Genomic DNA, 22,679 nt, shown 5'->3' on the forward strand with positions numbered 1-22,679 from the left:
GGAAGAGCTCTTGCCCAAAACATCAATTTTACAGCTCCTCGGATGCTGCCTAAACTGCTGTGCTCTTCCAGCACCACTAATCCAGAATCTGTTTTCCAGCATCTGCAGTCATTGTTTTTACCCAAGAGCACAATTGATACAATTGCTCCTTGAAGACTTCCTGCCTCTTAGCAATGGAGTCCATGTGTTGGGACAGAAATAAAACATTGATTCCACACACCCCAAGTGTGGTCACAGTCATTTTCCACTTGCAGTTCTCATTTAGGAATCAAGAGTAAATGGAAAGCAATGCAGGTCACACTTGTCCTGGCTCAGCCTGATCATCAAGGGCATACAACTTCCATATTCCTTTCTACCCGCTACTCCCTGGACAGCTCATCACTGCTGATCCCTTACATGTTCCCACCCACCATCTGGACCTACAACTGCACCTTTCCTCCCAAGCCCCAATTCCCAGTTTCGTCGTTTCCACCAGCGTCATCCACACCTCCCCCAGCAAGGCCACAATGATGTGATCACTGACAATCCCTCCGACTCACCTCACTTCCCACAGCATCCCATATTCCCAGGTCAATGCCTTCAATCCCCAGTATTTCGTCCCCACTCCCCTGCTATAGCCATGTCTCTTGGCATCCTCCCTTGACTTTCAATCTGATGTCTCCCCCCAGGATTGAGCATCAGCACTGACTGATGACTAACCAGACTCCTGATTACTCCTTATGCATCTCCCATTTCATGATCTGCAAATCTCCACAGTACTTGAACTGGACCTGGAGGACTGATCATGGCCCACTCCCTGGACTGTAATTATACAGACTCCTTGATCTTGCCACTACGAGTGGACAAACTGACTGTCCAAGCCCCTGGGTTGTGAGTGGATGATGTCTTTCTCTGACTGCACTAGCATTTCCTGAATGGTACATTCCCTCTTATCTTGACTGAGGATATCTCCCATTTCATGATCTGCAAATCTCCACAGTACTTGCACTGGACCTGGAGGACTGATCATGGCCCACTCCCTGGACTGTAATTATAAGACTCCTTGATCTTGCCACTACGAGTGGACAAACTGACTGCCCAAGCCCCTGGGTTGTGAGTGGATGATGTCTTTCACTGACTGCACTAGCATTTCCTGAATGGCACATTTCCTCTTATCTTGACTGAGGATTACCACATCTTTTGACTTTTTGATATGTCCATTTTGTTGATGCACATACCACATAGTATGTTTGCCATACTGGCTGCTGCTGCCACATGCTGGAAGTGTGAGATTGATAAAAGCACAATTTTCAAGGAGAAAGTGAGGACTGGAGATGCTGGAGATCAGAGCTGAAAATGTGTTGCTGGAAAAGCGCAGCATGTCAGGCAGCATCCAAGGAGCAGGAAAATCGACATTTCGGGCATAAGCCCTTCTTCAGGAAACGTCGATTTCCTGTTCCTTGGATGCTGCCTGACCTGCTGCGCTTTTCCAGCAGCACATTTTCAGCTCTGATAAAAGCACAATGCCAACATGCCCAGCTCTTGACTGATTACAGCTGAGAAGCACAAAAAAACTGCCTGGTTTCATGTCTGTGCTTATGAGCACCACAAGCTCAAAGTACGGTGAGTCTCTAAAATGCAGCTGTGGGGACAAAGCACCAAACTGCAAGTCAAGGCAAGCAGGGATGCTGTGAGTATCAAAGTAGATAGAAGTAAGTGCTGAGACAGTGAGTGAACAGCCCCATTGCAGCTTGGTCCAAACTGTGAGGTGTGTGCATGGTCTTGTGTAAAGTGTCCTTGCAGCAGCATTGCAATGAGAATGTTGGGATGTGTTCGAAAATGTAATTTTGAAGTGCAGAACCATATTGTAAATGGATTAGAGATGTGCAATGATGATGCAATATGTGTTGGTATCAAAGCCTATGGATGTGGGGTGCATGCACTCACTGGCAATGAGGCAAGATTAAGTAATAATGAGGATGTTAATATATGCTAATACATGCTATTTTGCCTCTTGCTGCTTGCTAGTGAGAATCACATCTCCCCATTCAACATTTAGTTGGAAAATGTTCTAAACATCAAGAAAGATGGGGTGGCACGGTGGCTCAGTGGTTAGTACTGCTGCCTCACAGTCCCAGGAACCCAGCCTCGATTCCAGCCTTGGGCGACTGTCTGTGTAAAGTTTGCACATTTTCCGTGTCCGAATGGGTTTCCTCCGGGTACTCCAGTTTCCTCCAACAGTCCAAAGATGTGCAGGTTAGGTGAATCGGCCATGCTGAATTGCCCATAGTGTTAGGTGCATGAGTCAAGGGAAATGTAGGATTACAAGGTAGGGGAATGAGTCTGGGTGGCATACTCGTCAGAGGGTGGGAGGGGTCTTGGGCCATACTGTAGGGATTCTATGGTATTCTGTTCTATGGTAAGAACCTCACTGAACATCTGACCTGATTTTCCCAAATTTCTCATCATGACCTACGTTGCTCACAGGCCACCTATTATCTCCTTTCTCCTTCTCAATTCCACTTGCATTCCAATTGATAGGAATGGGAGTCGGGCATTCTGCCTGTTGATCCTGTTCCTTCATTCAATGAGATCATGGGTGATTTGTGGCCAAATTCTATATACTTGTTTTTGGCCCATATTGCTTAATACCTTTGCTTTACAAAAAAATATTTACCACCCTTTGTGTGTAGAAGTGCTTCCTAACATCTCTCCTGAACAGTCTGGCCCCTAATTCTAGAATCCCCAACCAATGGAAATAGCTTATCATCCACGCTGTCTTTTCCTGTTAATACCTTGACAACTTCGATCAGATCACTCTTTAACCTTCTAAATTCTAGTGAAAACACATTTGATTTGTATCATGTTCCCTCATAACTTAACCCCCAAAACCTAGATACCATTCTTGTAAACCTACGTATACTCGCTCCAAAGCCAGTATATCCTTCTCAAGGAGCATTGCCCGATCCCTCACAGTACTCCAAGGCGTCTAACCAGATTTTTGTATAACTGCATCATAACTTCTTAATCCTTATACTCCAGTCCTTTAGATATAAAAACCAGTATTCCATCAGCTTTCCTGCTTATTTTTGCACTTGTTTGTGGCATTTTAAAGAATAATGCACCTGAACCCCCAAGTCTCTTTGGATACCTATTGTATTTAACTTCACACCATCTAGAAAGTACCCTGATCTATCATTTTAGGTCCAAAATGAATCATCTCACACTGGTTTACATTGAACTCCATCTGGATAGTTTGGCAATTCACCCAATCTATCAATATCTCTTTGTAATTTTATGCTATTGTTGTGTCCTTAAGTTTACAGGTGTACAATCCTTTACCCGAAATGCTCGGGACCAGCTGGTTTTCCGAATTCAGAATTTTTCGAATTTCAGAATAAGTGGCAGTTTGATGGTGATGTTTTAAAAAATCTTTCCAAAGAATAGACCTACTCTGAGTAAAATGGGCCCGGAAATAAAATTGAGGCCTGCCAGTGCACGGCCATGCCCCAACACATCGCATCAGAGTGACACGCATGCATTAACTGTTTGCCCGCCAATGAGAAAACAACTTCATAAAAATACCTTCGGACTTGAGCGTTTTGGATTTCACGATTTCGGATAAAGTGTTGTCTACCTGTACTCAGAGTCATGGAGTTGAACAGCATGGAAACAGATCCTTCATTCAACTTGTCCATGCCAATGAAATATCCTAAGTTAACCTAGTCCCATTTGCCAGTATTTGCCTCATATCCTTCTAAACCCTTCCTATTCATGTACCCATCCAGATACATTTTAAATGTTATATTGTAATTTTAATTGTCATTATAATAGTAATTGTAACCGCTCGGTGCTGGTGAACATCGGATGAGAGCCAGTCCAATTGCCTGCTGGTACACATTACCTAGACTTGCATATGACATAATGACTGTTTAAATGAGATGCTGCAAGCTGCCCAGTGCCCAAGTAACTGGTTCAATGAACAGAGAAAGTTGATTTAAAATCGTGCATACAACAACAGTGGAACTGGGCTCTGGAAATGTAACCCCTGAAACCCAGTCCTGTTTTTTACTTTTACCCCAATTCACTGATTAGTCCTGCTTCAGCTTCCTGGCCCCTGAGGTCTGGAAAGGGTTGCATCACCAGTGGATAAAAATCCTATGCCAATTTTGATTTGTTTCAGGGATACAGGAGAATTATAAGACTGTGGATTCCAACTGTGGTTTTTAAATGACTCACAGATGCAGAAAGCTTGCACAGACATCGACATAATGCCTTTCACAATTTTAGATGTCCCAAAGCACTTAATGAAGTACTTTTGTAGTTACCGTGGTAATTAAGGAAACACAGCAGCCTATTTGAGCACAGCAAGATTCAACAAATAGCAACATGATCATGACCAAATAATCTGTTTTTACTGGTATTGACTAAGGGATTAACAGGCCAAGATGTCAGGGATAACTCCCCTGTATTTGTGCAAAACTATGACATGTGACATCTTTTTGTATTTAAAGAAAAAGTAGTTGGGGCCTTGGATAATATATTGCATCTTAAAGATGGCTCCTCTCACAATGCAGCACTCCCTCAGTATTGCACTGACAGCCTGAATTTTCTCAAGTCTCTGGGCTGGACATCCCGGCTTTTGAGCTAAGATTGCAGTCTCAGCCACCGTTGGCATCTTGGGTTAACCAACATTGTCTGCTGCTTTCCTCCCTCTGAAATCCCCGGAAGAAATGAAAGATTAAATGATTTTGAAACTAAAATGCTCATACTTCTGCACAAAGTCCAGGGTGGCAGTGGTGGTTTCCTGGGCTACTGCTTGAATCTCCTCCAATCCGGTTGCATGGTAGGAATTCCCACAATGTGCATATACCCCTGCAAGCTCCACACCTTCACATTCTGCAATGGATTTTGCCAATATCATTGCTGCTGGATCCTCAGGTCGCACCCCAACTGTAAACAGGAAGAAACTTCATTAAAATTGTAGACCTCCAGCACTTCACAAACACAACAACCTTAATTAGAATCTCTACAGCATGGAAACAGGCCCTTTGGCCCAACAAGTCCATGCCAACCCTCTGAAGAATAACACACCCAGACCCTTTACCAATGAAGCTAGCCTACACATCCCTGAATGCTATGTGCAATTTAGCATGGCTAATTCACCTAACCTGCACATCTTTGTGATTGTGGGAGGAAACCCACGCACACACTGAGTGAACGTGCAAACTCCACACAATCACCCGAGACTGGAATCAAACCCAGGTCCCTGGCGCTGTGAGACAGCAATGCTAACCACTGAGCCACTGTGTCACCCTAAAAGCCACAAACTTGCCTCTCTGAGGATTGAACTCAGGACCTTCAGATTTGAATCCAAACCTGAACCCACTCCATATTTCCACTGTCAGCCTCACTTATAGTTTTATTTCAATAGACCAGCTCAGATCAGACATCCTTGGCAGTCCCTTGCATCTCTCACACAATCCCCTTGGATTTCAATGATTGGGCAAGGAATTTAGCAGTAAAGATGACTGAGAAATTATGGTAATTGTTTAAGAAAATAGTTCATGGCTCATTACAAATCAGTGAGGAAGAAGTCAATCATGGTTAACCAGGGAAGTTAAGGATATCATCAAATTGCAGAAAAATATTGCAAATGTTAGTGGTAAGTCAGAGGATTGGGAAAGTTTTAAGAATCTACAAAAGATGACCAAAAATATAATAAACAGTGAGAAAATAAACTTTGAGGGTAAACTTCTAAACAATATCAGAATCAACCGCGAGAAAGTTTCTTTATATAAAGACAAAATTTAAGAGTGAGGCCAAAGTCCCTTGGGGAATGAGGCTGGAGAAATAATAATGTGATCCTGGAAGTGTTAAAGGAGTTGAATAAATACTTTTCCCCAGTCATCTCAGTAGAAGGCACTAATACCATTCAAAAATTACTAAATAATCAGGTAGCAGAAAAGAGAGAGGGAACAAATAATGAAGTGGGGGGTGAGGGCATACTTTTACAGTGAAAGGCAAGAGGTTTGGAGGGTATTTAAGGAAAATTATTTTCACCCAGAGCATGGTGAGAATCTGGAATGCATTGCCTGGAGGATTGATGGGTAACCTCACAGCCTTTAAAATTACTCTATAAATATCATAACTATCACTAACAGTACTAGGGAAACTATTGGGGCAAAAGATTTATATGGGTCTGGACCTAATGCATCCTCAGACATTAAAAGAAGTGACAGTGACAGTGACAATTGCTGCATGAGTAGTAATATTCCAGGAATTCTTAAATTTGGATAAGGTCCCGGGGATTGGAAAATTGCTTATTCAAAAAGGGAAGGCAACAAAAGACAGCTAACTACATGCTAGTGTGCTTAATATCTGTGTTTGAGAACATGTTAGAGTCTATTATAAAGGATGTAATAGCAAAGCAGGAATACATCATGTAATCGAGCAGGGTCAGCTTGATTTCATGAAAATAAAATAATATTTGACAAATCTTTTCAAATCTTTGAGGATGTAACAAGCAGGATAGATTAAGGGGATGTCATGGATGTAATATATTTGAATTTCCGGAAGACATTTAATAAAGTACCACATGTTAAACTGCATAATAAGACTCCTTGGCATTGGAGGCAGTATACTAGCATTGATAGAGGATTAGCTAAGTAGTAGAAGACAGAGACTTGGAATAAGGGGGACTTTTTCACCATGGCAATCTGTAATCACTGGAGTACCTCTGGGATCAGTGCTGGAGCAACAATTATTTACAATGAATATTCATGTTTTAGATGAGGAAACTGAATGCACTACAGCGAAGATGGCAGATGACATAAAAATAGGTGAGAAGGAATATAATGTGGGAAAGTGTGAGGTTATGCACTCTAGCATAGATAAGTTGGATATCATTTAAATGGAGAAAGAATGCAGAAAGCTACAGCACAGAAGGATTTGGGAATTCTTGTCTATAAATCACAAAAATCTAGCATCCAAGTTCAACAGGTAACAGGAATGGAGTACCAAGCTGGGGGGATCTTTCTAAAACTATATAATACACTAGTCTGATTGCATTCGGAATACTGTGAACAGTGCTGCCTCTCTTATCTAAGGAAAGATATACTAGCATTTGTGGCAGCCCAAACAACATGCACTAGGTTGTATTCAGGCATGGAGGGATTTCATTATGAGGAGAAGTTGAGTAGGTTGGACCAGTTCTCTTTGGAGTTTAGAAGAATGAGAGGTGACCTTATTGAAAAATGCAAGATCCTTTAACAGGGTAGATGCAGAATTATTGTTTTCCCTTGTGGGAGAGACCAGAACCAGAGGGCATAATCCTATAATGAGGGGTTACCCAGTTAAGACAGAACATTTTTTTCTCTCCATGCATTGTGAATTTATGGAATTCTTTGCAGCAGAGGGCTGTAGGGGATGTGTTGTCAGGAAGGTTCAAGGCTGAGATAGACAGACTTTTAATTCAGAAGGGAATCAAGGGTTATGGGGAAATGGCAGGGAAGTGGATTTGAGGATTATCAGATCTGCCATGATCTCACTGAATGGCAGTGCAGATTTGATGGGCTGAATGGCTTATTTCTGCTCCTACATCTTTTGGTGTATTCATCACTAACTACCGCTTCAAACAATCTTACGGTTTTGTGCTCGTCACCAGTTCACCTCAATATCCACAAGTCAACGGTGAGTCTGAATAGGGGTTCTGTACTGTCAAGGCATTGTCGAAGGAAAATTACAATATTGACTTGGCCTTGCTAAGTTACCAGTCCTCATTTTCACATCAGTATAACTCCTTCAGAACTCCTAATGGACAGGGCGTTACACACTCGGCTTCTAAGGTTCCTGTATACTCTCCAACCAGTTATTAGATTAGATTACTTATAGTGTGGAAACAGGCCCTTCGGCCCAACAAGTCCACACCAACTCCTCCAACAAGCAACCCACCCAGACCCATTCCCCTACATTTACCCCTTCACCTAACACTATGAGTAATTTAGCATGGCCAATTCACCTGCACATTTTTGGACTGTGGTAGGAAACTGGAGCAGCCGGAGGAAACACACGCAGACATGGAGAGAATGTGCAAACTCCACACAGACAGTTGCCTGAGGCAGGAATTTAACCCGAGCCTCTGGCGCTGTGAGGCAGCAGTGCTAACCACTGTGCCACCGTGCCACCCATAAAGGTTATCATACAGGCTGATTTAAATAAGGTCAGACAGAAGGAGGATCACGAGAGTGTAAGGGGACAAAAGATTGATATGGGCCTGGACCAGTGCAGACCACCACATTCTCAGGTGGCTTTAGTGGCTATCAGCAAGCGGCCTTTACAGACCTGGATTGACCATGTTTGTGAATGGGAAGACACCATAACCACCTTAGTGAACTGTTCACATTCTCCTGCACTGGATGCATGAATAACTATCCTCTCCAAGAGCAATGAGCAGATTGTCAGTCAGATTAGTCAAGCCACTGCAATGTCTTTCCCTCTGACTCAGAGAGCCCAACAGTGACTTCAGCCAATAGGGAAGTAGAAATAGAATAAACATGTAAAAAGTTTATGATATAAATAATCTATGGGTAGAATCAAAGACTGGGAGGTTGATGGTGCTGCATAAGTGGTTAATAGATACAGTGCATCATCAGTGAGGATGTCACACCATCTGAAAGCAGGATCTGAAGGAAGAAGGTCTTGCTGAATCATCATTAAACGTTCATTCATTTGCTATGAAATGATTTTGAGTCCACATCCATTGAAAACATCCACAATCTGGCTGCAATTTTGGAAGACAGATCACTAAGCATTTACAGAGGAGAAAAATAGATTTTTGAAATACCGAGGAGTTAAGGCCGTGCCTGAAAGAGGAGTTGAGCCCTGGGGCACATGTTCTTATAGAACAGCAGAGCAGCCTTGAAGGGCTGAATGGCCTATTTGTGATCCTATTTCTTACATTGTTATGAAATCTGTATAGGGCCGTACTTAAGATTAAGAGGAGATCTTGTCTGCTGTCTTAGGATAATGCAAAAGATCCATTGGCACCATTTTGAGGAAGGGCAGAAGACCTCTCCTCACCACTGAGTCAATAATTATCAACATCAGTAAAAATGTTTGTGAGACTTTTGCAAAGGCAGTACTTTTCCTATTTATGTTTTAAAAGCATTAATTATCTGTAAAGCACTTTGAGACCTTTAAAGACATAATTATCTAAACAAATCTTTCATGCCATTAATATATCTTGTTCAACCTCCCTTTCCTCCTTTGTGACTGTCCTTAAAACTTCATTGACTGATATCTTGATCACTCCTCTGAATCGAACCTTTGGTTCAGTGTCTTTACTTTACCTCATGCCTGTGAAGTGTCTCAGGACATTTATTTTTCTCTGTACAAAAAAGGGAACCGATGAATACCGATCATCACCTAGAGTGTATAGATGACAGCGTAATTTAACAAAGCAGCTTTCACAGTAGAAGCTCTAAATTCCTTTCTGGATGGGCCTCTAGGTCTTTCTCATCTGCATCTGTTTTCTGGGAATACTCTATCCCACAAAAATGTAGGAATCCGGAGTTTTGTTTTGCATCAATTCATACACAACCCTGTTAACCAACACTGCAGGAGAATATGCCACTTCCAAAGGCTGTACTGGCATCTAGTGGCTGTACCATGGAATCTCACTGGAAGCTGACCTAATTTCAGATGCCAGTGCGGGTCAAAAATTTGATCACAGCAAAATCCTTCCGTGATTAGCTCATATCAATACCCACTTTGACCCTACAAATGTGTCCAGTAGGTCCAGGTTCAGGTCTCATCTATGCTGCAAATGTGTTACAAGTTGTCTAAACAGTTTGATTCAAAATACTGATAAATATCATCAGCAGACACTATTACAAGAAAAAACAGAAATTGCTTTTTAAACACAGCAGGTCTGGCAGTATCTGTACACAGAAAACAGGGCCAACTGATGGTAGCTAGGAAAAGGTTGGTATTTATGCTGAAGATGAGGTTGGGCTGGGGGTGGAGTGAGAGAGGAGTGGATAGATGGAGATGGAACCCAGCGACAGAGATATTAAAGGACTAGGCAGACGAGGGGATTATTGATAGTAAGCCAGGACAGAAGAGAAGCTGAATAAGTGACAATGAGAGCTGACAGTAGGAGAGAATAGGTTGGCTGACTTAAAGAAACCCATATCATGGCAGGACCAGGGTGTGAGATCGGGCAAAACACATACAAGGATGAAATCAGGGCTCTAAGGTTATTGAGTCATAGTCATAGAGTCATACAGCATGAAAATAGACCTTTTGATCCAACCAGTCCATGCCAACCATAATCCAAAATTAAACCAGTCCCACCTGCCTGTGCTAGGCCTATATCCCTCCAAACATTTTTATTCATGTACATGTCTTTTCATGTACATCTAAATGTCTTTTAAATGTTGTAATGCACCCACAACCACCACTTACTCTGGAACTTCATTCCACAAGCAGACCACTCCCTGCGTAAAAATATTGTCCCCTTGTGTCTCTTTTAAATCTTTCTCCTCTCACCTTAAAAATATGTCCCTTAGTCTTGAAATCCCTCATCCTAGAGAAAAGACACCTGCCATTCACCTTACCTATATTCCTCATGATTTTACAAACCTCTCTAAGATCATCCCTCAACCTTCCACACTTAGTGAAGGAAGTCCCAGCCTATCCAGCCTCTCCATTTACCTTAAATCTTCCATTCCCAGCAACATCCTGTAAAGCTCTTCTGAACCCTCTCCAGCTTAATGATATTCTTCCTATAACGGGGCAACCGGAACTGGACGCAGTACTCCAGATGATGCCTCACCAATGTCCTGTACAACCTCAACATAACATCTCAACGCCTATAGTCAAAGCTCTGAACATGAAGGCAAGTGTGCTAACCACTTTTTTAACCAACCTGTTTACCTGTGATGCAAATTTCAAAGAATTATGTATCTGAACCCCTAGGTTTCTCTGTTTTACAACACTACCAAATCTTCCTGAAGAAGGGCCTGTGCCCGAAACGTCGAATCTCCTGTTCCCTGGATGCTGCCTGACCTGCTGTGCTGTTCCAGCAATAAAGTTTCAACACTACCAAAGGCCCTACTTTTAATTGTCCGTAAATGTAATACCAAAATGTAATACCACATGATGGGTTAGGGTATGACCATTGGTGGTAGTCACTTCGAGATCACACTTGAAACACCTCCATCATCTGCTTTATCATTTTCTGCTCTAAGGACAACAAGTCCAACTTTTCCGGTTAATCCACATTACTGTAACCCCTCATTCCTGGAACAACCCCCTTTAAAGTTTTCATATCCTTCCTAAAGCATACTGCCCAGAACTGACCTTCTATCCCAGCTGAGGCCAAACTTGTGTTTTACAAATTTAACTGCCTGGATTTTATATTCTTGCCTCTATATATCAAGCACATAAATCCCATTTGCTTCATGAATCTCTATTAATTTAACCCAGCCACTTCAGAAATTTGAACACAGACAATACCAGTTCTCTGTCCTGCATTGCCTTTAACACTGTAGCATATTCCATATGGTTGTCCCTTTTCATTTTCCCAACCAAAATGTATTACGTCTTGAAGTCTATTATTACTTCTATGTTTACTGTACTTCTATATATTGTCATTGGCATATTTAAAAATTGTGTCTTCAATTCTGCCAACAATTCTAAGTGATTAATATATATCAAAACAGCAGGCATAATTATGGACCCTTGAACAACTTCACTGTACAACTCCCTCTAACCCAAAAACAGTCTTTAATCCCAAGCATTTTCTATATCTCAGTTAATTCTGCATCTATGATGCTACTGCTGCTTTTATCCCATGAACTTTAATTTTGAGAACCAGCTGTGAATCTCTCATACTGTGCTGCGCGAAAAACTGCTAAAAACTCTTTGAACCAAAAGAGGTCTGACAATTATAAGGTGTACGTTTAAAAAAAAAACACATTTTAAAATCGGAAACTTTTCCTGCACAAAATAAGGAGAGCAATTTTTTCCCATTCACAATGCTGTCTACCCCGGAAAATCAATGCATACCTGCCCAAGCTGTGCAAACAAATGAATTACCCTCCTAAGACATCAAGCTAAGCGGAGTTACAAAAGTATATTTAAAAAGAACTGTAGAATAGTATATAGATAATTTTGAAATTAGTTATGTTTATGTTGGACATAAAATCTGTATTGTGACAGTTATTGAACTCGATGTTGAGTCCTAGAAGCTGCAAGGTCCCCAAGTGGAAAATGAGATGCTGTTCTTCAAGTATGTGTTGACCTTCATTGGAGCACTGCAGCAGGCTTGTGACAGAAATGTTGGTCTCGGAGCACAATGGTGTATTGAAGTAGAAGGCAACTGTAAGCATGGTTTCATTTTTACATACAGAATGTAGATGTTCTGCAAAGCGGTCACTCATTTGGCGTTTTACTTCCCCAGTGCAGAGGACACCTCGTTCTGAGCAGCGACTACAGTAGACTGGATTGAATGAAGTGTAGGTAAATTGCTGCTTCATCTGCGAGGTATATCTGGATTGTGAGAAGGGTAAATGGGCAGGTTTTACACTTGCAATTGCAGGGGAAGGTACCACCATGGGGATGATGTTCATAGTATGAATTAATTAAGTAAGATATGACATTATTAAAGTATCCTAAACTGACCTTGGAAACCAGGTGTCTCAGAGTTGGGGCATGCAAAACAAGTGAGCTCCCAGGAAATATCATTGGCTAAATTTTATGTCTACTGGTCACTTTACTTCACTTTATTGAATTAATTTTGCAATTAAGGTTGTTCTGTTTGTTAAGAGACCTATAAAAGTTGTCTGTGTTTTAAGCAAATTGCAGCAGCTTTTCCAGAATACACAGAGGTGCTTAACCCTTGTGTTGCTGGATAACCTATGCCCAGCGTCATAATAAATTATTGAAACAGACCGAGCTGCTAGTGTTTATTTGACCGATCGTGGAACCAAGAGGCCCCTCCCAGCAGTCTGGATTTACTTAGGAAGCTGTTGGGAATGAAGGAGGAGTAGAAGGAATAATCTAGGAGGAATGCTGACAAAGTAGGGGAGGGGAATATGTGTCTGTGCATGGCATTCCACTAGAGGTGAAAGAAATGATGGTTTACGATCCTTTGGATGTGGAGGCTGGTGAGGATGTGAGGTCCCTATCATTGTTGTGGAGGGAAAAGGCTTGCTACCGTGTTCCAGTGAGCCTCAGCAGAAGCTCGAAGAACAGCACCTAACAGTCTGTAGGGAAATGCAACAGCCTATCTGTATACCATATGCCCCGTAAACAATGTGATAATAATCTGATTGATGTTGCCTGAGGGACAGATGTAGGTCAAGGCAACTTTCTTTAAATATGCCACAGAATCTTAGACCCACCTAAATGGAGAAACTGGTCTTCAGTCTAATGTCTCATGCAAAAGCCCATTGCAGGACTGCAATGAAGTATGACACTGAATTATATATTCAAGTCTCTGGAGTGAGGGTGAACACACTAGTTTCTGATGTGGAGATTAAAGCACTACCATGGAACCGAGGCTTACTACCACAATGCCTTAATTTTCCTCTTGGAACTTCATTGATCTAGTATCCTTATTCCACATGAAAATTCACCTTTCTAGTATCCTGACTCTCCTTTAGTCAAAGCAACAGATTTCAAAGAATATTGTATTAAAGGTGAAAAGAAAGTTAGAGAGACAGAGTTTTTCAGAAAAGTAACTCCAAATCCTAGAGTATTAGCAGTTGTAGGCAACATGAACACACGAACAAGGAACAATAGTGGGTCACTCAGACCTCTGAGCTGGCTCTGCCATTAAATAAGATCATAGCTGACCTGATTCTATCCTCAACTCTCCCTTCTTGCATATCCCCAATATTCTTTCATCAATGGTTGAGTGTTTAAAATTGGAGATGCTCAGGAGTCCAGATTGTATATTGTACAATAATATATAAGGATAATATCAGAGAATTGTAGGGTTGCAGATACTGTAGGGATGGAGAGAGGCCAAGCTATTAATGTCATTTGTACGTAAAAGATCCCATGGCATATTTGAAGATGAGGAGGAGTGTTCTCCCAGTGTCCTGGCAAACATTTATCCCTCAACCAACCTCACTTAATTGACTCAGTTGACTATGAAACACTTGGATTACAAAAGTTGCTATAGAATATCAGTTTCTTTCTTATTTTCTTTCCCAGTGCATGCAATATTCCACATTAGCTTACCTCTTCTATTGTTGCAGTCTATCTTCTGCCAGACCAGCCATGACTTCCCATTTTTCAGTCGCCTCTTTTTGAGCTCTGCCAGGGCCAGTTCATTGTCAATCAACACATGGAACATCTCCAGGCGTTCTGCCAGCTCAGCACAGATGTCCACTTTGTCAAAAGGAAGCGGATAAGCATACAGGATATCATCAAAGCCGTGGTCAGTGTAGAAACGTGCTTCAGCCAGTGTGGAGACAACGATGCACCTTCGAGAGCCCCCCGTCATAATATCCGCACATTCCCTGAAATTGAGAAAAGAAAAGGCACAAGCTCAGCAGCAAGAGTAATTCAGTGCAAGTACCTCCTTCCAATCCCTTTATTCTAACACTCTGACTCCAATTTCTCAACCAATTCAGCACACGTCGCGAGGTCACCTGCAAATCTATGTGTTTTCATGTTTGCAAGATTAAAGATTATTGCGGGCATACAGGAATGTAGAATTGAGGTTAAAATTAGATTATGATCTTACTGAAAGGGGGAGTAGTCACAAAGGGCTGAATGGCCTACTCTTGTTTCTTGGTCACATCTATTAATTTTTAAGAATTTATTTTCAGAATGTGGGTGGCTGGGCCAGAATTTATTACCCATCCCTAGTTGCACTTGAGAAGTTTTTGGTGGTGAGCTGCCTTCTTAAACCACTGCAATCCATATGCCGTAGGTTGACCCACAATGCCCTTAAGAAGGACTAATGCCCGAAACGTCGATTCTCCTGTTCCCTAGATGCTGCCTGACCTGCTGCGCTTTTCCAGCAACACATTTCCATCTCTGATCTCCAGCATCTGCAGACCTCACTTTCTCCACAATGCCCTTAGGGAGGAATTTGAGGAGTTCAAACCAGAGACACTAGAGGAACTGGGATATGTTTGAAGTTGGGGTGGTGAATGATAATTTGTTGTGCGTAGATCTTGCTATAATCCCTATTGGCAAGATTCATTGACACTTCTCTGTTACTATGTCAGTGAACTTCTCAAGAAAAAATGTAACTAGATTTTTTCAGTCGCTTTATTTCTAAGTTCATCCTGAATCTATTTTCATGGATTTTATCTCAGAGTATATTGCACACGGGTGAAATGCAGAGTGGAACAGAGGGTCCCCGTAGTGAATTTAGCCAAAGGCCTGGGTTATTTCAATTTGAAAGCTAATTTAAATCTTGGATTATGGCTGGAGCAGGAACTGGGCCGAAAGCCCCAGGATGTTAAATCCCAAAGGAATGGTCACCAGCATGAAGTTAATGCTGGGAAGAAAGGGGCTGAGGGAGTGTTGATGCTGGAAAACACAGACAAGGAAAGTGTAGGGAATGCCCAAAAATTCTCTGTAGGTAGATCCAAATGAAACATTCCAGTTTCTCCAGGCCCCTGAGGAAAGATCAATTTAAATTCTTACTTCGTCTCTTCTGCTCTTAGCAAACTCTGGTTCTGTCACTGACTTTGCCCCAATACAACTCCTATGATTTTCAATAAAAATCACATTATAGCCCCAGCACATCATCAGGATGCATGATTCACATTTTAATTATCGGGTATTCCTGTGTCAAACAGAGGTCCAGGGGTTTAAATAGTGGGAACCCTGGAGCTATGCAACAGTTTCCACAGGTCACCATTTAAATCAGTCCCCACACCCCTTGCCCATTCTGCCATTCCCCGGGCAGGCTGAGATAAAAAAAAGCTCGAAGAATCTTGGTACCTGTCCTATTTGAGCTACTCTGTTTCTTTTAAGTTACATGAAAAAGAAAAATACTGCCACATCTAAACTGCTTTTGCTGCAGACTTTCATAATCTCCATATTTGTACAACGCTCCTCCCTCACACTTAATGACTAATATCAGGAAAGCTGTAGACTATGCATGCTAGAGTCATATTTATTCTTTGCTGTTTGTAAACTCAATTCCAGTGTTTGCATGGCCTGGTCACCCTCTCCTTCAAATCCCTTTTATCACAGTAATTGTTCCTTTGGTCTATATTCCTGCTGATTTCCCATTTGACCTAATCTTTCTAAAGATTTAATAACTTGGAGTATTAGTTCACAATCATTATCTAGCATGAATCGAAGCTGAATTTGTGTTTCTAACGCAATTATTTAGTTTCTTAGACTATGTAAATTCTTTTACAGAATTTTTATTTGGTTAACTGTTTTCTGCTGTTATGTACTATAATGTGTTTGCTGGATTACTGGATCAGCAATGTAATTTCTTTATTTTTAATCACTTCTTTTTGTGCTGTGACCAAATCCAGAAAGGTGAATAAATGCCTCTATTTTAACTCCAGAGGTTGGTATAACAAAACTTGATTTTTTTAAAAAAGTTGAGCTACCTTCAATTCAATCTGTACTTCACCACACGTAAAGCTACAAAGTAATTCACAGTGCTTGAGCTAGCGAGTAAGGAATCTGTTTTATTATTTTAAACACACTCACTTATTTAAAACATGGAATCATTGTCAATTGTTGAAGCCTATGCCAAATCCTGCAACATACACACACTCAAGCACAAAAGCAAACAGAACAAGTTACAGTGTAGGGAAATGAAGTTGAAAAAAGTATAAGAATTGTATGTTCCAATGTTCCTTTAGTTCTCAGAAAGCCCAGTGGTGTTGTGACAGATGTAAGCTGGTTGTCCTTTTGAAGGCAAATTCTCTAAACACAATCAGACGTTTTCTCAAAAAGGTGGCCTGGCATTTGAAGTACCTTATATTTTTAAATTCTCTGTCACTTTGATGTATTCAAACTTGTAATAGAGATAGAATCCAAGTTTGAAAAAAGGGTGTTGAGAGAGAACTGCTGTTTATTCCATCCAGCAGGTTTTGTTAATGTTGCTGCCTTCTATAACCAGCAGAAAAGCTTCTAATCACAGCCTTTCTTAAGGGTGACTTTTGATCATTTCGAAACTAAGTATTCACGTGCAATTCATGGCAATGAAGAAGCTTCAGCCTCCCATTATCAAAACTATAAAGATGCCATAGAAGCAGAAGAGAGTTTTCAACACCCTCTTTTTTTATAATGCTTTTTGTTAAGGTTTCTTTTATCTCTTTACTATTCCTGCAGATAAAAGGTGAAGGTTGATAGGGAGCTGAACAATGTGGGCTATGGCGAGAAATGTGGCAGAATTTTGTAAGAAGTCTATCAAGGCCTAGCTTGGGGTCAGGAGCAACTTGCTGCATTTTCTAAATAAGTTCCAGGTGAGATTATTGCTAGGCAGCAGCGTGTTGCCTATTAAGGCAACATTTCTTGTTTATAATCTTATTAACTGCACATCTTACCTGATTAAAATCTTATCTCGCCAAAAATCTGCCATGCGCAAACTAGATGCCAAGAAATCTCAAGATGGATGTTATCTGGCAATGTCAGCTCACCGCTGGCTGGCTATGTCGATCACACATAACAGCATCTCAGGACACGATTCATGGGCACCTGCTGAATGCATCGCTCATCCACGAACATTGACATCTAATGACTACCAAACCTTCCGGATCCTCATGGCCCCTTTCCAATCTGCTTGAAGATACGCAGGAAGTTGAAACCTGCATTTCAGGACACACCTAAAATGCTGCAGCAAGGACATTTATATGCAGGACAGGCACCAGGCTCAGACATTGGACTAGAATGTATCTCAGGGCTGCTCACTTGCTCCCTTAGTGCTACCTGGATCCTCACTGCTTCTCTGCCTTGCCTTACCTATTAACGTAATCACACAACTTTATTGGTGAATAAGGGGCATACATTTTGCTGCATAGCACCGCGCAACACTAATCTCACACCTGCACCATGTGCCAGTGACCTTCACTGTACATGCAGCAAGCAAGCAGCCATGTCTCAAACTCTGAGGGATGTAGTCCGCACAGAAGTCCACGGAGGCACCTGTTAGTCAGAAGTGTTGGCATAGTACGACAGCAGGAGCCTCTCACACCAGTCTAAGGGATTGGCCATGGTCAGGTCAGGGTGCTATTGGTCAGGGGGTCCATGTCTCTGGAGTCTTGGAGTGGATCGTGTGGCTCCAACGTGGCCAATCCAAGGGGATTAGGGCTAACACGATCGGGGAGATAAGCAGCCACCAGTCAGGGGTCCAAGACTCAAGGTCATTTAACAGTGTGGACCACGGTCAGTCCATTGGAACCATTCACAGAAACTGAGAGGGGCTGTGGTTACCAATTACTAGCTGCCATGGGAAGGAGACTTGGGAATTTATTTCTGGTGAATAAGGGTTAAGGGGGTGGTGGGGGAATAATAATTATAAAAGGGGGGGCAACAGTATTTGTAAAGGGGGATTTAATAAAGCATGGATAGGAATGAGTTAATGTGGGAAGTGGGATGGTAAATGGTCAACAGCATTCTGGCTTCAAGGAGCGGCAGTGGGGGTCACAGGTATTAGTATCTGATCATTTCTGGCATTGCCACCCAGTGATGTGGGTTATCAGGGAGTTGGGAGGGTAAAGTGAGTAGGTGCAGACTTTTATGGACTGGCTGGATGCAAAGCTGAGGGAGTTCATGGGAGAGCTATCGGGAAGGGGAACTGGATGTTTGAGGCCTCTTTGGGTACTTAGAGGCAGAGGCTGGAAAGCACTGTCTAAAATTTACTCACTATCATCTTCAATGATAACAGAAATGCACAAACTGCAGTAGGAAATGAACTGAAAGTGACCACACCTGGAGTGGGCAGAGTATCTCGAACCATGAGTGAGAGGGGTGTAGGACCCAGTGATGCGAGATGCACATATCCATGCACTGTTCTGGATACAGACATCGGAGCCCCCTAATTTCTGGTGATTCTTATTGCATTGTGTCCCTGTGTGCTGTACACACTCCCTGCCCTGGACATTGCTGGCCCCTTCCTTCATGCCAAGTGAATGAAGTTAGGCATCAGGTTGGCACTGTTACATTCAGGATTTCACAGAGTCTCAAACAAATGGATACACTACAAAACCATTCACATTTATAGAAACATGATACTTTATAAGCAATGTCACCTGTGCCACCAAAGTATCCAAAAGGGACTCTTTCTCTCAGTGTGCCTCAGTCTTGTCCTAGATTCTGCAGCTTGGATGGAGGAAACTTGCTTAGCAGTGGAGACTGATGGCCTTGAAGATTTAATCAGGCAACCCCAGGGTCATCTGTGGGTCAATGGCTCTGACATGCTGAAGGTCATCTTTTCAGAGGTGGCTGAATCCTCCTTGGTTTGAACGGCCAAGAGTCTGAAGGTGGCCAATCAGGAGAGGACTCACAGAGATGATGGACACATTCAAATAACAAGGCAACTTGCGATTATGGCAATTCTCATGATGTTTGAGTAGCAATCCTGAGATTATCTTACTCAAGTTCCTGATTTTAAATTAGTGCATGCTTATGAAACTCCATTAGGTGGAACGGTTTATCCCTATGTAATTGGTTCCAAGATGAATTATAACAATGGTTATTTCACCTTTTTCAAGTTCCTTTCCATCCTTTACCCTAGTAGCTGGTAGGCAACATACCCGGTTGGTTCTTAGAAGGGAAAATGGTCTATCCTAATTATTCAATGCCTTACAATGAAAATCTTTCCAATCTGCCATTTACAACCCTATAGACTAATTCCTGCTTCATAATGCCTAGATTAACATTCTTCTTTATCCACATAAATGACAAGTACATTATACATGTTGGTCAGGTCAATTTCTGTGGTTCCCCTTTCTTTGCCTCAAATAAATACCCCTTATGTTGCTGGCTGTCAGTTACATGTTTGTCTACCTGTACTTCACTGTGCTGTGTGAATGTATGTTGGAATAACCTATCTAGAAATTTCTCCAAATTCAATTCTTATCGGAATTTCTCCAATTTGTACTTCATACTGTGCTAAACCAGGGTGACTTGTGAGATAGAAATTTTCCAATAGCACCATCACTGGTGCATTTCTGTATGTATGTGGTTGCATATGTGCTCATCTGTATGCATGTCCCTGTGTGTGTGTGCATGCAAACATGTATGAATGCATGTGTTTGTGTATGCCTATGTGTGCCCACAGGTAAGCATGTCTCCAAGCATATTTGAATGTATGTATGTGTGTGTAATTCTTGGCTCAACAGTGGAATACACAATTGAACAGCCTCAGCAACTCATGAACAACACTTGCAAGAGCAGAAGAGAAAATTAAAGAAGAAATCTGAGCCACTTACACAGTTTTATGAGTCTTCATGTGTGGTCGGAGACGAACTCCCAGGGCCTGACATCGCTCAATCATTCGTTTTGCATTATTTTCAACTTTCTGGATATCAACGGTGAATGCAGGGGTCAAGAGTTGCTGAACTGATGCTACAGAAGCCATGGCGAACTTGTGAGATGAAAGCCCAGTCTTGGGTTAGTCATTCAGGCAGCACCTAGACCTAGGGTGTCATTGGAAGGAAGAGAAAAATAAAGTTCATGTAACGTTAAGTTTCTCTCTCCGCAGATTGGAGTTTGGTCTATTCCAAACCCTAACTACTCCATGTATGAAAAATACTTTTTTCTTAACGCACATTTGCCACTTTCACAAAACATTTTGAAACGTTGCTCTCTTATTCTCAAACCACTTTTGAGCAGGAACAGTTTCTGCCTATCTACTCTGTCCAGGCCTCTCAGTGATGTTGAACACTTGTTTCAAGTCTCCTCTTAGCCTTCTTCTCTCCAAGGAAAACAATCGCATCTCCAAACTTTCTTCATAACTGAAATATCTGGAACCATTCACTTAGGAAAGTCAGTCTTATTCAACAATGCATGCACTCAGTCCTAGGTTAAAAAGTCTGAATTTTTACTTTGTACAAAAGTAGTTCATAGTTTGTAGTTGCCATTGAACTGAAGGCTACAATTTAAATTCTGTAGTTGCCACTCTTAGACAGGGTTTTAATTTTCTCAACGGTTCCAATGAAAGGGCAGTTGAATAAAGAACCAGCTGAAACTGGATCCTCATTAAGTGACTCTGATTGGCCATTTATGTTGAATATATATAAGTAGCCAACTTGGTGTGACTTAGCATGTCTGGAGGCAACTTATAATAGAATGTCACAGTTGAGTGCTTCAAGGAGGTAAGTGAAGGAAGAGTATGTGGTGTTTGATCACTTTTGCCTAAACCTTCCAGCTTCTAATTAAAAAATTGATAACATAAAGATCAGAGGATTCTTCAAGTGTAAAAAGCAGGGATATGAGATTAATCAGATAATAAATTAAACAAAATACAATATTGATGAGTAATGTGCTGTTGCTGTAGCATGTAGAAGGCTGGATACTAAACTGATTCAAAGCAAATTTATCTTTAATAAGTTTGCAGGTCAAGGAACTTTGTATCTGAGTTAAGGAGTTGGAATCCAACCAGACATGCTAGTAAACAGAAAATATATATGAAAAAAAGACATATTTAATGTAAAGTTGTTGACACTAGTTACCAATTCTCATTGTTTTACAGAAGTATTTTATCCAAAATATCTGGATGATCTTGAAAGTGCTGTTGCTGGAAGTTTCAAGAACAATGTTCAATTTTTGTTAGAATTCTTTCTAATTAAATATTCTAGTTTTTGTAAAAAGAAAGACTGGGCAATTTGAAAGATTCATTGTATTATTAAAACACTTGTTAATGATACTATTATATGGAAAATAGATTTTACGAAAGTGCATGCAATCTAAGACATGGAAGATGAAAATAAAAAGTTTCCTCTTCTTTTTTATTAGTTTGTTTGAAGGTAATCTCTATGTCACCAAAGGTTTTATTATAAGAAGAGTGTGGTCTATTACTTTAGCAAATTATTAAAGTTGAGAGAAATAAGTGGATATTAATTGTTTTTATAAAATATTTTTATTGTAAAGATTTATTTTTTATAAAATTACAAAACTACAGAATTATAACAATAAACCAACAACCACACTACTCTATGTAAAACAAAAGAACAACAACACAAACAGAACAAAACTATACTCATGGCCAAGATAAACAAATCAGTCAAAGTAATAAACAAATAACACAGCTCAGTGCCACGAAACAATAGCTCCTGACCTTTGACAGCATTAAATATTACACCTGCATTTGTTTGAAGTTCTTCCTCTTGTGACACCAAGTTCACAAAACCAAACCATCATGGCTATACAAAGGCCCAAATTAAAATGTCAGAAAAATCTGCTTCAAGGTAAGCCAAAAAGGGCTACCACGCCTTCGGATTTTTTGGTGCACCATATTTGTGAGAAAGTCCAGGGGAATATGTTCCATGATAGGCTTGCACCAATCAGACAGGCACGAGAGGTTTTCAGACACCCAGCACGTCAAAATGTCTTTCCTTCTCCATGTGTATCTGAAGAAGCTAAATTGGGCAGGTCCAGGAGAAGACAGAGCGGGTCCATCTTAACGTTGGTCCACAAGACCCTCTCTATTACTCCTCCCACAGCATTCCAATACGTACAAAGCCTGTGGCAGGACCCCA

The 22,679-nt window shown here is 41.2% G+C and overlaps 1 protein-coding gene across 2 annotated transcripts in view; it reads right to left on the bottom strand.

Annotated features, from left to right (window-relative positions):
• The window catches only part of zgc:162816 (uncharacterized protein LOC571260 homolog), a 58,971-nt gene that overhangs the window by 30,669 nt on the left and 5,623 nt on the right, over positions 1-22,679 (bottom strand). For both annotated transcript variants that reach the window (XM_043687978.1, XM_043687979.1), the window contains exons 2-4: positions 20,412-20,618; positions 14,233-14,513; positions 4,752-4,932 (exon numbers count right to left, since the gene is read on the bottom strand). In XM_043687978.1, the coding sequence (XP_043543913.1) occupies positions 4,752-4,932; positions 14,233-14,513; positions 20,412-20,560 (611 nt within the window). In that variant the 5' untranslated portion in view covers positions 20,561-20,618. The remainder of the gene's footprint in view (positions 1-4,751; positions 4,933-14,232; positions 14,514-20,411; positions 20,619-22,679) is intronic.

The sequence above is a fragment of the Chiloscyllium plagiosum genome, chromosome 4 (assembly GCF_004010195.1).
Source record: "Chiloscyllium plagiosum isolate BGI_BamShark_2017 chromosome 4, ASM401019v2, whole genome shotgun sequence".
NCBI classification, from domain to species: domain Eukaryota; kingdom Metazoa; phylum Chordata; class Chondrichthyes; order Orectolobiformes; family Hemiscylliidae; genus Chiloscyllium; species Chiloscyllium plagiosum.